The sequence below is a fragment of the Battus philenor genome, unplaced genomic scaffold (genome assembly GCF_028537555.1).
Source record: "Battus philenor isolate CCGP_79_NKW_IND1 unplaced genomic scaffold, ilBatPhil1.0.hap1 SCAF_25, whole genome shotgun sequence".
Classification (NCBI taxonomy): Eukaryota; Metazoa; Arthropoda; class Insecta; order Lepidoptera; family Papilionidae; genus Battus; species Battus philenor.
Genome location: NW_027181688.1, coordinates 764491 through 777347, shown reverse-complemented (window position 1 = coordinate 777347; position 12857 = coordinate 764491). Strand labels below are relative to the sequence as shown.

General features: G+C 30.7%; 1 protein-coding gene across 1 annotated transcript in view; it reads left to right on the top strand.

Moving 5' to 3' along the window:
* The first annotated feature begins 10117 nt into the window (after positions 1 to 10117).
* The window catches only part of stum (stumble), a 72287-nt gene continuing 69547 nt past the window's right edge, over positions 10118 to 12857 (top strand). Inside the window, exon 1 of the mRNA XM_068768327.1 lies at positions 10118 to 10713. Within this exon, the coding sequence (XP_068624428.1) occupies positions 10118 to 10713 (596 nt within the window). The remainder of the gene's footprint in view (positions 10714 to 12857) is intronic.

The following is a 12857-nucleotide window of genomic DNA, read 5'->3' as shown; positions in this document are numbered from 1 at the left end:
GCAAGAGAGATCATCTGTGCGATTTTTGTGGTAAAACTATCCCTTGTAGTGGGTAGTTATATTACAATTAAATATCTATTTAAACTCAGCAACGCGTTCCAAAATCTATTAGATTTAGGTATAACAAAGGTATAATCCAGAGTTCCCCAAACTTTTTTGTGTCGTAGACCCCTTGCCATGTTTTTCCGTGTTGGGTAAACCCCCTACTTCCTGATATTGATTTCCTGTAAATTTCTAACTGTAGTGAGTAACTGTAGTAAAAACACATGCCAATTTATACATTTATTAATTTAACTTATTTTAATTTTACAAGTTCAAAATGTATTGCGACCACAAAGCGAATACCAACATCCTACAACTTACACAATTTTATAAACATACTAGCTGATCCCGCAAACGTTGTTTTAAAAAAAAAAATTGATATTTTAATTTACAAATAAAAAATAAGGGTTGATCGTAGAGGGGTGAAAATTTATGGTTGTATGTATTCTTGTATGCTGTATCATAAAAAAATAAAAACATAAAATTTCGTTAAAAAAATATTTTTTTTTAAGTGTGAACAACCTTTATCACTTAGGGGTATAGAAAATAGATAGTAGCCGATTCTCAGACCTACTGAATACGCATATTAAATTTGGTAAAAATCAGTCAAGCCGTTTCAGAGGAGTTCACGTTCGAACACCGTGACACGAGAATTTTATATATTAGATATAATAATTTTTTTTACTTCATAGGTACTTTAATAAATAATATAAATGTTTTGATATTATAGGATAGTATGATGTAAATAAATAGGTACTATCAGTGTATGTGTTGAGATCCACTATCGTGGTCCCCCATTTTCATGGACTCCCAAATTTTTTTTCGCTGACGTAGACCCCTTGCAGGTTGTCATAGACCCCTAGGGGTCGATATAGACCACTTTGGGAATCACTGGTATAATCTATACCTAGATATAGATACGAATCCTGTTTTCGTGTCACGAGGTAATTAAATAACTCGTCACAACTACCCGAGTCCTAATGTGATTCTAACAATGCCGCGAAAACTTTAAAACTTGTCGCCGCACGCCGCAAACTAAACACTTCTATTAATCTCATATTTTACATTATATCTAAATCTAAATCCCTTTAATAAATACGCAGTTATACAGGATGAATTATTATAGTTTATAACAGTGAAAAAAAAACTCTAATATTGTCATTGTTGTTATTTTTTTATTTATTTGACAAGCCTACAACTTTAGCAGTATAGTTTGTAAGTACAGATAATAAACTTAATATTTATTAAAATATTTTATTTATTTATTTAAAATATTTTTTACATTCTCTACGAGATAAGCGATAGGCGGTGAACAGATAAATAAATAAAGATATATATAAATAAAAAACTAAAAAAACAATTTGAGAAGGAAAATAATCACGTAATATATATTATATATAAATATACAATTATATCAAGTAGACCGGAAAGTAATTTCGTTTGTGTCGATATATTTTACAGAAAAATCGATAGAAATGTTACCGCTCCGGCATTGATTTTGTACACTAGACGGCAGAAGGTTGATGAAGAAGGTGAATATATTGTTGAATAGAAATAAAAACTTTTTAAAAAGGTATTCGTGTGAATTTAACTTAAGAATGCGACATTACTTTCTGGTCCTCCTAATACACACACACACACACACACACATATAAATATATATATGTATGTGTGTACCAATCACATGAAAGAATAATAAATTCCAAATTTAAACGTAATATTATGTTTCTTTTTAATTGTAACAATATTTATGGCCAGACTAATTATGTAAATGTAAAATTAGAGTAGGCGAATGTAACAGATCCCCCTACCATTCGTAAAACAAAAACCTCAAGGACTATAGTTCGTCCTTGAGGTAATTTCCTCAAATAGCCATATCAGGGCCAGCATAGGGTGATCTGTGCCAAGGCCACGCGTGGGCCACTCGGCTGGGACGGCACGTAGAGTACCGACCAACTTAAACAGTTTGAAATAGCGTGTAACAAATTTCGATAATTTATATTTTATGTTATACAAAATGTTTATACAATACCTGTTAAATTCCACAAATCTTAAAGCTTATTGCTTTATTTCTATGCAGATACACTCGTAAATGATAGTATTTAAAAATAGAATGATCACTTTGAATCAATTAGGCAAAATTAAAAAAAAAATCATTTGAAAAAAGAACAAAAAGGTATCATCGTGTATATAGGATGATATTCAATGGAATCAGGCGTTACCTTGCGGAAGTCCATCCTAAGTAAGAAAAGGACCAAGATCTAAATATTCTCATCTAATATTCATCATCATCGTCATCATATAAGCCATAGATACCAACTCAAAGCATAGGTATTTAATGGAACCAGGCATTACTATGCGGAAGTCCATCCTAAGAAAGAAAAGGAACAATATTTAGCCACTTCCGCACATGCAGTGGTAGTCGTGCAACAAAGTGCACCGCCCGTCAGCCCGCTGATGCGTATGCGGCAAACAATGCGAATTACACAACTGCCACCGTTAAATCACTCAACACGTGTTTCACCCCTCCACGGGGCATCTTCAGGAGTTATGTTACACCGATTAGTGCCAAACATAGAGTTTATAGTAGTATATATATGATGACTTTTAGGTATAAAAACTTTAATCTTTATTTATCCTGTATAAAGTCATAACTCTGTCAAATATACATAAATCTACCAGGTCCTGTGGTGGTATGCCAGCTACATCTCATGTTTTCATTATGGACTGGAGCTCTAAGGAATCGAGACACTAGATTACCACTGTTTTTTTATGGCCCCCGCTATTGGGGGCCTCTCGTACCCCTAACTTTTTGGGATCAGGGACATTATTGTTCAATAATTTTTTTTTCAGTCTTTTCTTTATTTATCACTCTCTTTCACGCGTCACAATATATTTCATTCTTTACTTTTGTCCTTCACAATATCTTTCGTTTTGCTCTTTTATACCTTCTTTCTTTCCTCGCCTTTCTTCCATCATCTTCTTACTCTAAGGTGGCTAGGTACATTTTATTTATTTTTATTCTTACATTTAATTTATCTTTATTTACACATTTATTTTACTTTCTTAATTCTTTATTACACATTTCTTTTTCTATTTCTTATTATTAGTTAACAATTTATTTTGTGCAGAGTTTATGAAGTACCTTATTCTATACAGTTTTATTTCTTTCAACCGTATCACTCGGCATCGCACGAGCGAAAGATAGGAATGATGGGCGAAGGTTGTCGTCGCCCATCATAACGGCGAAGCTCTCTATGTCTATCTTTAGCTTTGTTTCAGTCTCTAGGGCACTGCGCATCCGTGCATGTGCGAAATTACCACTATTTAAACTGCGGTGGTATAGAAGTTCCAGAAGCAAAAAAGGCACCGAAGAAGACAGTGGGGTTGTAGCTGGTATATTCCATGCAGAATTTTACCAAGGAAAAAAGATAGGTAGACTTCTTGCACTACAAAGTCTGCAGAGACAAATGTGTACTGTCACCACCGTGGTATGGGGATAAGGAAACGCAGACTGGCCAAAAATGCGCCTTTTTTGTTCTAGAGTTCGGGCGAGTTCTGGCAGCGACTCTACCCACAGCAGCTCTTTCTCTACTGCCCTCACTATTATGAGTCTTCTTGTTTATCTTCTCTTCAGGATGTAGATTGACTCAGAATGCCTCCAGTATAGGCTTAATAGTTCAACAATATTGAATTGTACATTCTAGTATGTAATAATTTTGATATTTGAAATTAATGGCATTGTCATTCCTCTTGTAAGCCAGCTGCAGTATAAAACCTCCGTAGTTTACAAAACTATAATTTGGATACTTTTTCTGATGGATTTTAGTCATACAAACTTTTTGAATCTTTTATAAATATTTTGTGTGTGACAGCTATATTGAAGTTTACTCCCTTCGTGACAATATTATCATTACATTACTTATTACACATGAAAACTATGGTTGATTTTTAAACGGTTTTATTTAGTTCGACCCGTACGGAATTTATTTGGGTCAAAATTAGAAATTGAAATTTAAGCACCTTCCCGTTGTCAGATTGATCTGAAATTTGGTACACACATTTAATTTAGATGACAATACAATATAATAAAATCAATAACATTATAAATCTAAGATGGCCGCCGATACAAAATGGCGGATTACGTATTTTTCCTTAACCCCCTCAATATGGGTATCAAATGAAAGGGCTACACTAGTAAAACACGATGATTATGTCAAAATTTAAAATTCAAGATGGACGCCGTTCCAATATCGCGGACTAGGTACATATTTTTCCACAACCACTACAATATGGGTATCAAAAAACCGTTTAACTTAAAAGTTTTTTAAATGTATTTATTTGGATATAGTATACCATACATTTATTAACAGCAAATTCTTATACACCATGTGTTTACTATACTTTTTTTTTTACTTAATATTTATAATGTACACTCTGAACTATTGGTAAAATATATCACGTTCAAAACATTCCAATTACATTTTTAACTAAATCACTTAACTATGTACAAGTTGCTTAAGTAACAGTTATAATGTTAGTTAAGTGAAATAAAATTTATACGTAATTAATAAGATTATAAATGAATATTAAAACTTTTGTATATTTAAAAATAAGTGTATTGAAATTGTTGTAGAATATATACTACTGTGATCAAAGAGTAAAATGAAATATGTTTTATAAAAGCTGATACAACCTAGGTTGATAGAAGTGTCTATAGCAGTGATTCCCAAAGTAGTCTATATTGACCCCTAGGGGTCTATGACAACCTGCAAGAGGTCTACATCAGCGAAAAAAAATTGGGGGTCCATGAAATGAAAATGGGGGTCCTCGATAGTGGATCTCAACACACACACTGATAGTACTTATTTATTTACATCATACTACTTTATAATATCAAAACATTTACATTATTTATACAAGAAGAAAGGGGGTTCAGCACATTTACTAATTTCCTAACAAAAAAAAGAAACAAATTGGACATCATTAGCCGAGGAGATTTAAGATTAATCCTTACAAAATTGACGCCAAATGTTGATAATTTATTATTAAAGCTTCAGGTACAAACGAATTCAACTTAGTTTATGTTCATAGTATTTTATTATATTTACTTAAAGTACACGATGATAAATATTGAAAATCGATCTTTGGAAAGAGACAATCGGATAATTTCGGCTTTTAGAACACTATCTATGTCCCACACTACCTACGTGACGTTTTGTCAGTCGTTGTATTTCGTGCGACAGAGATAGTGCTCTACAAAGCCGAAATTAGCCGACTGTCTCTTTCCAAAGGTCGATTTGCAAATATTTATTGCCGGTTACTACACATTATTACACGTTGAACCATTTAAAGCGGTCACTTATTTACTTTAAAATAAAAATATCAAAAAGAACAAATAAATAAAAACTAGTTTTAATTTAGGCTTTTCTAGAATATCTTCATTAAATTAATATTTAATATGAAAGTCTAAATGCGGCCATATTTAAAACACCATAACAGACTCGATTGTTGTTTATACAACTTATAATATTTAACAATTAAAAAAAATTATAGTTTTCTCTCAACTTATTGCTGGCCGCTATGACAACAATACTTTTTTTATTAAAACATTCTGTAATTCGAATTTGAATTAGAACGCGGATTTGAATTCGGATGTCATCAATGATGTTGTCGCTGCCGTTGAATTATGATCGAAATTGTATATATTGTCTAATTATCAGTATTTATCGATCACAAAATCTATTTATCTATTTAATATTTAATCGATAAATAAAGTGATCACTCTGAAATATGTAACCTGAATGTATTTTTATTTTTAAAATGCGACAAATCAATTTAAAACTTACAGATAATATAGTATATTGGGACAGTAAGTTAAATTTCATAACATTTTTATATATTATTTGAAAAGTAACGAAGTATTATTTGAAAAAAGAAAAAGCTCACCAAACACATTAATTCTGGAAGATAAAATAAAATCAATTTTAGTACGAAGTAGCTACAGGAATAATCATTGATCGAAAAGCGTGGAACTTTCCAGAACGTTCCAGAAACTTCGAGAGAGTTTATACGAATTTTTAAACGAAGCGAATGAAATATAAATAAAACAAGAATAACTGTCACATTAATAACTCCCGGGTTCTTAATTTGAAATCCGCTATATCCGACGTACACATGTTAATATACAGTATGATTTTTTAAAACTGTAGAAGATTTAAATAATTGAATTTCAGATATAAATTGATACGTAATAAAATTGTTTAAAGAAAATAAGTATTTCTTATTTACTATTGTATTGTATAAAATATAATAATACGAAATTAAAATATAAATAGTAAATCGAAAATGTAATTTTTTTAAGAAAAGTGGTGTAGGACGGAATTCGATTAGTGAAAGAATGAATGTAAATGTATGATATGAGAATAAAAGTAAACGGGAAGCATGAAAGAGGGAAGAAAGAGAGAAATTGTATAGAATGAGAAAGAGAGAGAGTAAGAGTGATAATCAAAAAAGATGAAAAAATCATTAGTAGGATACGGGAACGAGTGACCTCCAATAAGGGCAACATTTTAAACATTTTAAACATTTTTATATCATACTAGCTGATCCCGCAAACGTTGTTTTGCAAAAAAATTGATATTTTAATTTACAAATAAAAAATAAGGGTTGATCGTAGAGGGGTGAAAATTTATGGTTGTATGTATTCTTGTATGCTGTATCATAAAAAAATAAAAACAAAAAATTTCGTTAAAAAAATAAAAAAATTTTTTTAAGTGTGAACAACTTTTATCACTTAGGGGTATAGAAAATAGATAGTAGCCGATTCTCAGACCTACTGAATACGCATATTAAATTTGGTAAAAATCAGTCAAACCGTTTCAGAGGAGTTCAAGTTCGAACACCGTGACACGAGAATTTTATATATTAGCTTAATTTATTTTTCCAATTGTTATGCAACTGGTCAATAACAACATACAAAGTCTGTATGGACATATAGTGAACTATATTTAATTTTAATACTTAGTAAATCGAATTGCTTAACATCAATGCTTTTATATTTAAAAAAGCAATCATCCTGTATATGTCTGACCTCGTTTTCCGTCTTACGATCACAGGAAACAACTTTATAGACAGAAATTTTAGAAACAGATACGTATAAAGGTCTGTCTGATATAAGAATGTTTCTTTCATACATACAGCGCCATTTTGTATGGCTGCGCGTCTTCTGGTGTTTGGTCTTTAGACAACGTGACGTTTGAGGATAATATTAGGATACTTTAAAAATATAACAGAGACGATTAACTTCTTCTTGTTCTTCTTCTGGATTAGGTGCCTTTATCGTATTTGCCTATGACGTCCTCTATAAAAGAAAAGCCTTTCCCAAAGATCGTCACGATGTGGTGATGCCATCTGTCGAAAATTGATCATACTAACTTAGAAACCTACCTGGGCTTATGCACAACAACTTTGCTAAAGATCATCATACGATAAAGGACATACTATCTGTATGTCCTTTATAGAATCGCACACATATATATATATATATTTAAACGGTTTTTAAACGGTTTTATTTAGTTCGACCCGTACGGAATTTGTTTATTTGGGTCAAAATTAGAAATTGAAATTTAAGCACCTTCCTGTTGTTAGATTGATCTGAAATTTGGTACACACATTTAATTTAGATGGCAATACAATATAATAAAATCAATTACATTATAAATCTAAGATGGCCGCCGATAGAAAATGGCGGATTACATATTTTTCCTTAACCCCCTCAATATGGGTATCAAATGAAAGGGCTACACTAGTAAAACACGATGATTATGTCAAAATTTAAAATTCAAGATGGACGCCGTTCCAATATGGCGGACTAGGTACATATTTTTCCACAACCACCACAATATGGGTATCAAAAAAGCGTTTAACTTAAAAGATTTTTAAATGTATTTATTTTTACTCAACCTGCTTTCGAAATCGTACCGAAGTCCTCCGAATGCGGTACAGTGGGCTACAAGGTTGATCACGGTCTGGTCCAATTAGTGTTAACGTGAGTTTTTGATAATTGGGTTCAGTTTTAAAAGACAATTGTCAATTATGTAATCAATTTTAATTGGATAAATACTAAGGCCTCTTGTACAAATGGTTGACATCTTTAAAGCATTCGCATACATGTCAATAGTAATAGATAAATGTTTTATAAACCTACAGCTGTATATTCTATATATATACATATATATATATATATATATATATATATATATATATATATATAATATTTCATTTAATAGTCAAAGCAATTTATTAATTTCTTTAATTACTTTAATTTTTTGTCCATCCTTCCATATATCATTTTGTTCTGTTTTGCTTTATTTATATTTCTATATATATTTTTGCCTTATTCCTACATTTAAATTATTTTATACCGTACAGACGTACTGAGAGAGTTTCAATGAGTAGAAATCCCTCATAGACCTATCTCCTAGCAGTGTATGTGTCCATCCAGATTTTCTCCCCTGATATCAAATAAAATACATTTAAAAAACTTTTAAATTAAACGGTTTTTTGATACCCATATTGTGGTGGTTGTGGAAAAATATGTACCTAGTCCGCCATATTGGAACGGCGTCCATCTTGAATTTTAAATTTTGACTTAATCATCGTGTTTTACTAGTGTAGCCCTTTCATTTGATACCCATATTGAGGGGGTTAAGGAAAAATATGTAATCCGCCATTTTGTATCAGCGGCCATCTTAGATTTATAATGTTATTGATTTTATTATATTGTATTGTCATCTAAGTTAAATGTGTGTACCAAATTTCAGATTAATCTGACAACGGGAAGGTGTTTAAATTTCAATTTCTAATTTTGACTCGAATAAATAAATTCCGTACGGGTCGAACTAAATAAAACCGTTTAAAAAAGGAACCTTCGCAGACAGACATAAGTCTTCCTAGATTTCTAAAAAGAATGGCTGAAAGCAGCCTGTAAGATATAATATATTGAATAAGTTTCGTCATAATTTTCACAACACCAAGCTTTTCTATACGAGTAATTGCAGTTGATTAGACATAGGTAACAAATACATTTACACCTATTTTAAATCATCATGTATATAATATGTTACATTATTTTTTAATTGCAATTCGACAAATTACTATAATACAAAGCCTACAGGTAAAGATAGTTCGTTTTTAGAACACGCTATTGCATTGTATAAATATATATTTATTTCTTAAAACCATTAATTTTTTGATTCATTGACTCTACGCTTTTATATATAAACATCCTATAATTCTGAATTTTAAAAATTGGACATTGTTAGGAAGTCGTTAAAATATATTAAAGAGACATAAAACACTGTAATATACAAAAACGAAAGCGGATTTTTTTTATATTAAACGTAATTGTAAAAACAAAGACAAGGACGCTAATGTCTGTGTAATGTAGATCGTAATTAAAAAAACAATCACTATTTAATTAAACATATTTATTAATATAAATATATATATATATATATATATATATATATTAGTAAATGTGTTTATAATATATAATAATAAATACAAGAATAAATATCAAATATTAAATTTAGTTTGTTTAGTTCGCATGTGTCTAAGATAGAAACAAGGTAACGGAATTATATATATATAACTGTCATTCCACTCCTATTTATGTGGGAACAGAGATTTTTATTTTATTAATTTCTTCACATATCAATTTTATTTCCATACTATTCTTTCATACATCATATTATATATCTTTCCGTTCTTTCACTCTAAAATTCTATGTATCTTTTTCTTCTATTCTATTTCTTTTATCAATCCTGAAACACTACAGTTTGGTTTATTTTATAACAATTAATATTCTTTTATATTGGAATGATATATGTATGCTATATTAAAAAAAATATCGTACATTATAATATATTTATTGTATTTTTATACCATTAATACACGGAACATTACGGTACTTTATAAAAAAAATATTAAATAATAATTTAAATGCATGTAATTAAACAATATTTATTTTTCGTTTCACAGAGAAAGAAAAACGGATAATGAAAATGTGAAAATGGCTCTGAAATTTAAATACAAGGACGAATTCGGTATCCTGAGCATCGACATGAGTCCTTCTTCGAGTCCTGGAAGGTCGGAGAGGGCAGACGAGCCGACGAATCCTCAGTTCGACACCATCAACGCACGGTTCGGCGCGTGCGACCTTTTCGGCGGTAGGTACGATGGTGGGGATTCCCCGCGGTCGTTGTTCCGAAGCCGATACAACAGCATTGAGGAGGAGCTCGCGAACACGCCGTACGCTTTCGCTGCAGACCGCTCGCTGCATCTAGATCCCTCTCCCTCCGGGGATATAGAGGACGATCGATACTTCCAACACCGCGAAAGCCTTTTCGGCCCGAAAATCGATTTTGAAGACCCACCAGCGTTTACCGTAACACAACTGATCCACGCACAGGATAGATATTTCGATCTGTCACGACAGAGTTTTAATAGTCCGAAATCAAAAGTTCGGACTTTAGCGGAAAAATACGAAGTGCGTAGTGCTCCGACGTCCGCGAAGAAAACTGGACCCAGTGCTGATGGTGACGCGTTTAAAGTGCTGGCCAGCGAAGCCTCGGGCTCCGGAACCAAGCCACCAACCGCTGCATTACCGTAAGTATTTTTTTTAATTTTATTTATTTTGTGGAGGCCTATACTTTGACGGCAGCTATTATCTGATTTTCCATGATTTACAACAGGTTATATATAAAAATCAATAATTTAAGAAATAATATTTAACATAATTATATTCAAATAAAACCAGTTTTAAAATTCCAATTAATTCTAATATATATATATATATATATATATATATATATATATATATATATATATATATATATATATATATATATATATATATATATATGTATGTAATTAAAACAATATTTAAAATATATTTTTTACAAACATTTCTAATTATATTTTCTTTTGCGGAAGCCTATACTTTGACGGCAGCTATTATCTGACTTTGTATGATTTACAAAAGGTTATATATTAAAAAATTAAGTTAAGAAATAATAATTAACATAATTGTAGTAAAATAAAAAAACAGTTTAAAAATTCGAATTAATATATATAAAAATTAATTATTGTTTAATATCTGTTCGTGCAGATTTTATACTGCCAGAATTTATTGTCCAATCGAATTTAAAAATTAAAAAATAAATTAGCGTAAAATGTTTTAGAATATTACATTTATACAGGGTGATTAATAACAGCTTGTTTGCTGTTAAACATGTCATACGTTCAGATTATAATAAGAATATGGTATTTATTGACGATTTCTCTATAAAATCACCCCGTAATTCCTTCAATGTGTACAATCACCTGTATTATTATCGTAATTAAAAAAAAACATACTATATTTACTTTATTTATAACAAAGAAACTATATTTAGGTTTATTATTTACAATCGTTTTTTTCGCATGCATATATATGTATATATAGTTGCATAATAGTAAAGAAAAATGTACAAAGATGCGGTCTTATTGCACGAGGCAATTTCTTCTAGACATCCATAGTATGGAAACAGTAGAGATATATAACGAGTATTTAAAGTGTACATATAGATGTATATATAACATATATATACTTATAATAAATACATTGTCATACTTAATTATAAATAAAAACATCAAACTGACTAAAATCACACAGGGAAAGAAAAAAAAAATGTAAAAACAATTATCAATTATTAATTATAATTATAGTATAGATCTAGTTCATCGTTTCAGCCCATAGAAGCCCACTGTTGGGCATAACTACTAGGAGACTTGTTTGTGGGAAGCAACCATATATGATTAATGCGAAAAGTGTGAATACAGTATTTCTTATGACTTCGACTATCTATCTACTACACCTAGTTTTATCAATCTCCTAATAAATGTCATATTTACAAAATAATACAATTTTGAAGGATTTTTTTAATAATCTTTTGCAATTGTTTTAATGAATCTAATCGCGTAATGTCCCAAAACATCTGGTAATTACTCACCCACGCGAGACAGTCGGTAAAAACTATTATAGCTATGTTTTTTGCAGCAAAATAACAAACAGTTTTAAGGTTATTATATATAAGTAGTGTTGTTGTACTAAGACAACGCTCCCTCTCATTACGTCTTACGAAACCGTTCAATTTCAATGTTGTGTTGCGAAAGAATATTATAATATTATAATTTTATACTAGCTGAGCCCGCGACATCTTTCGCGAAGAATTTAACAAAAAAAATATGTTTAGTTTGATACTTTTCGTTTAAATTTTTTTTCTCAAATAAAACTAGTCTAAATTACTTCTTATTACATGATCTACCTGACAGTGTAAGTCACGTAAAAATCGGTGCAGACAATTCAGAGATTAACCGGAACGAACAGACAGATATACAAAAAAATTAAAATATGTTATTTTGGTATATATATATATATATATATATATATATATGTCAAAAATTGTAGAAATTAATATGTATTATCATTTAATATTACACTCTTTCTCTCCCTCTCTCTTTCTCCCTCTCTCTCTATATATATATATAGCTTTAAGTCATTCCATACAAATGACTTAAAATTAGTAATTTTAAATAAAATTTTTGATTACTTCGTATTAAGTTTGTATGGACCTAGGGTAAAACCCTTGTCCAAAGCTATTTGTTCTTCAGTTAGCTGTTCCATTTTTTTCTATCTTCGGCAACTTGGAGCCACACGTGACCTGCCGTAGCCACGATCTCGTCAGCCGATCTGGCATTAGGTCTGCCCC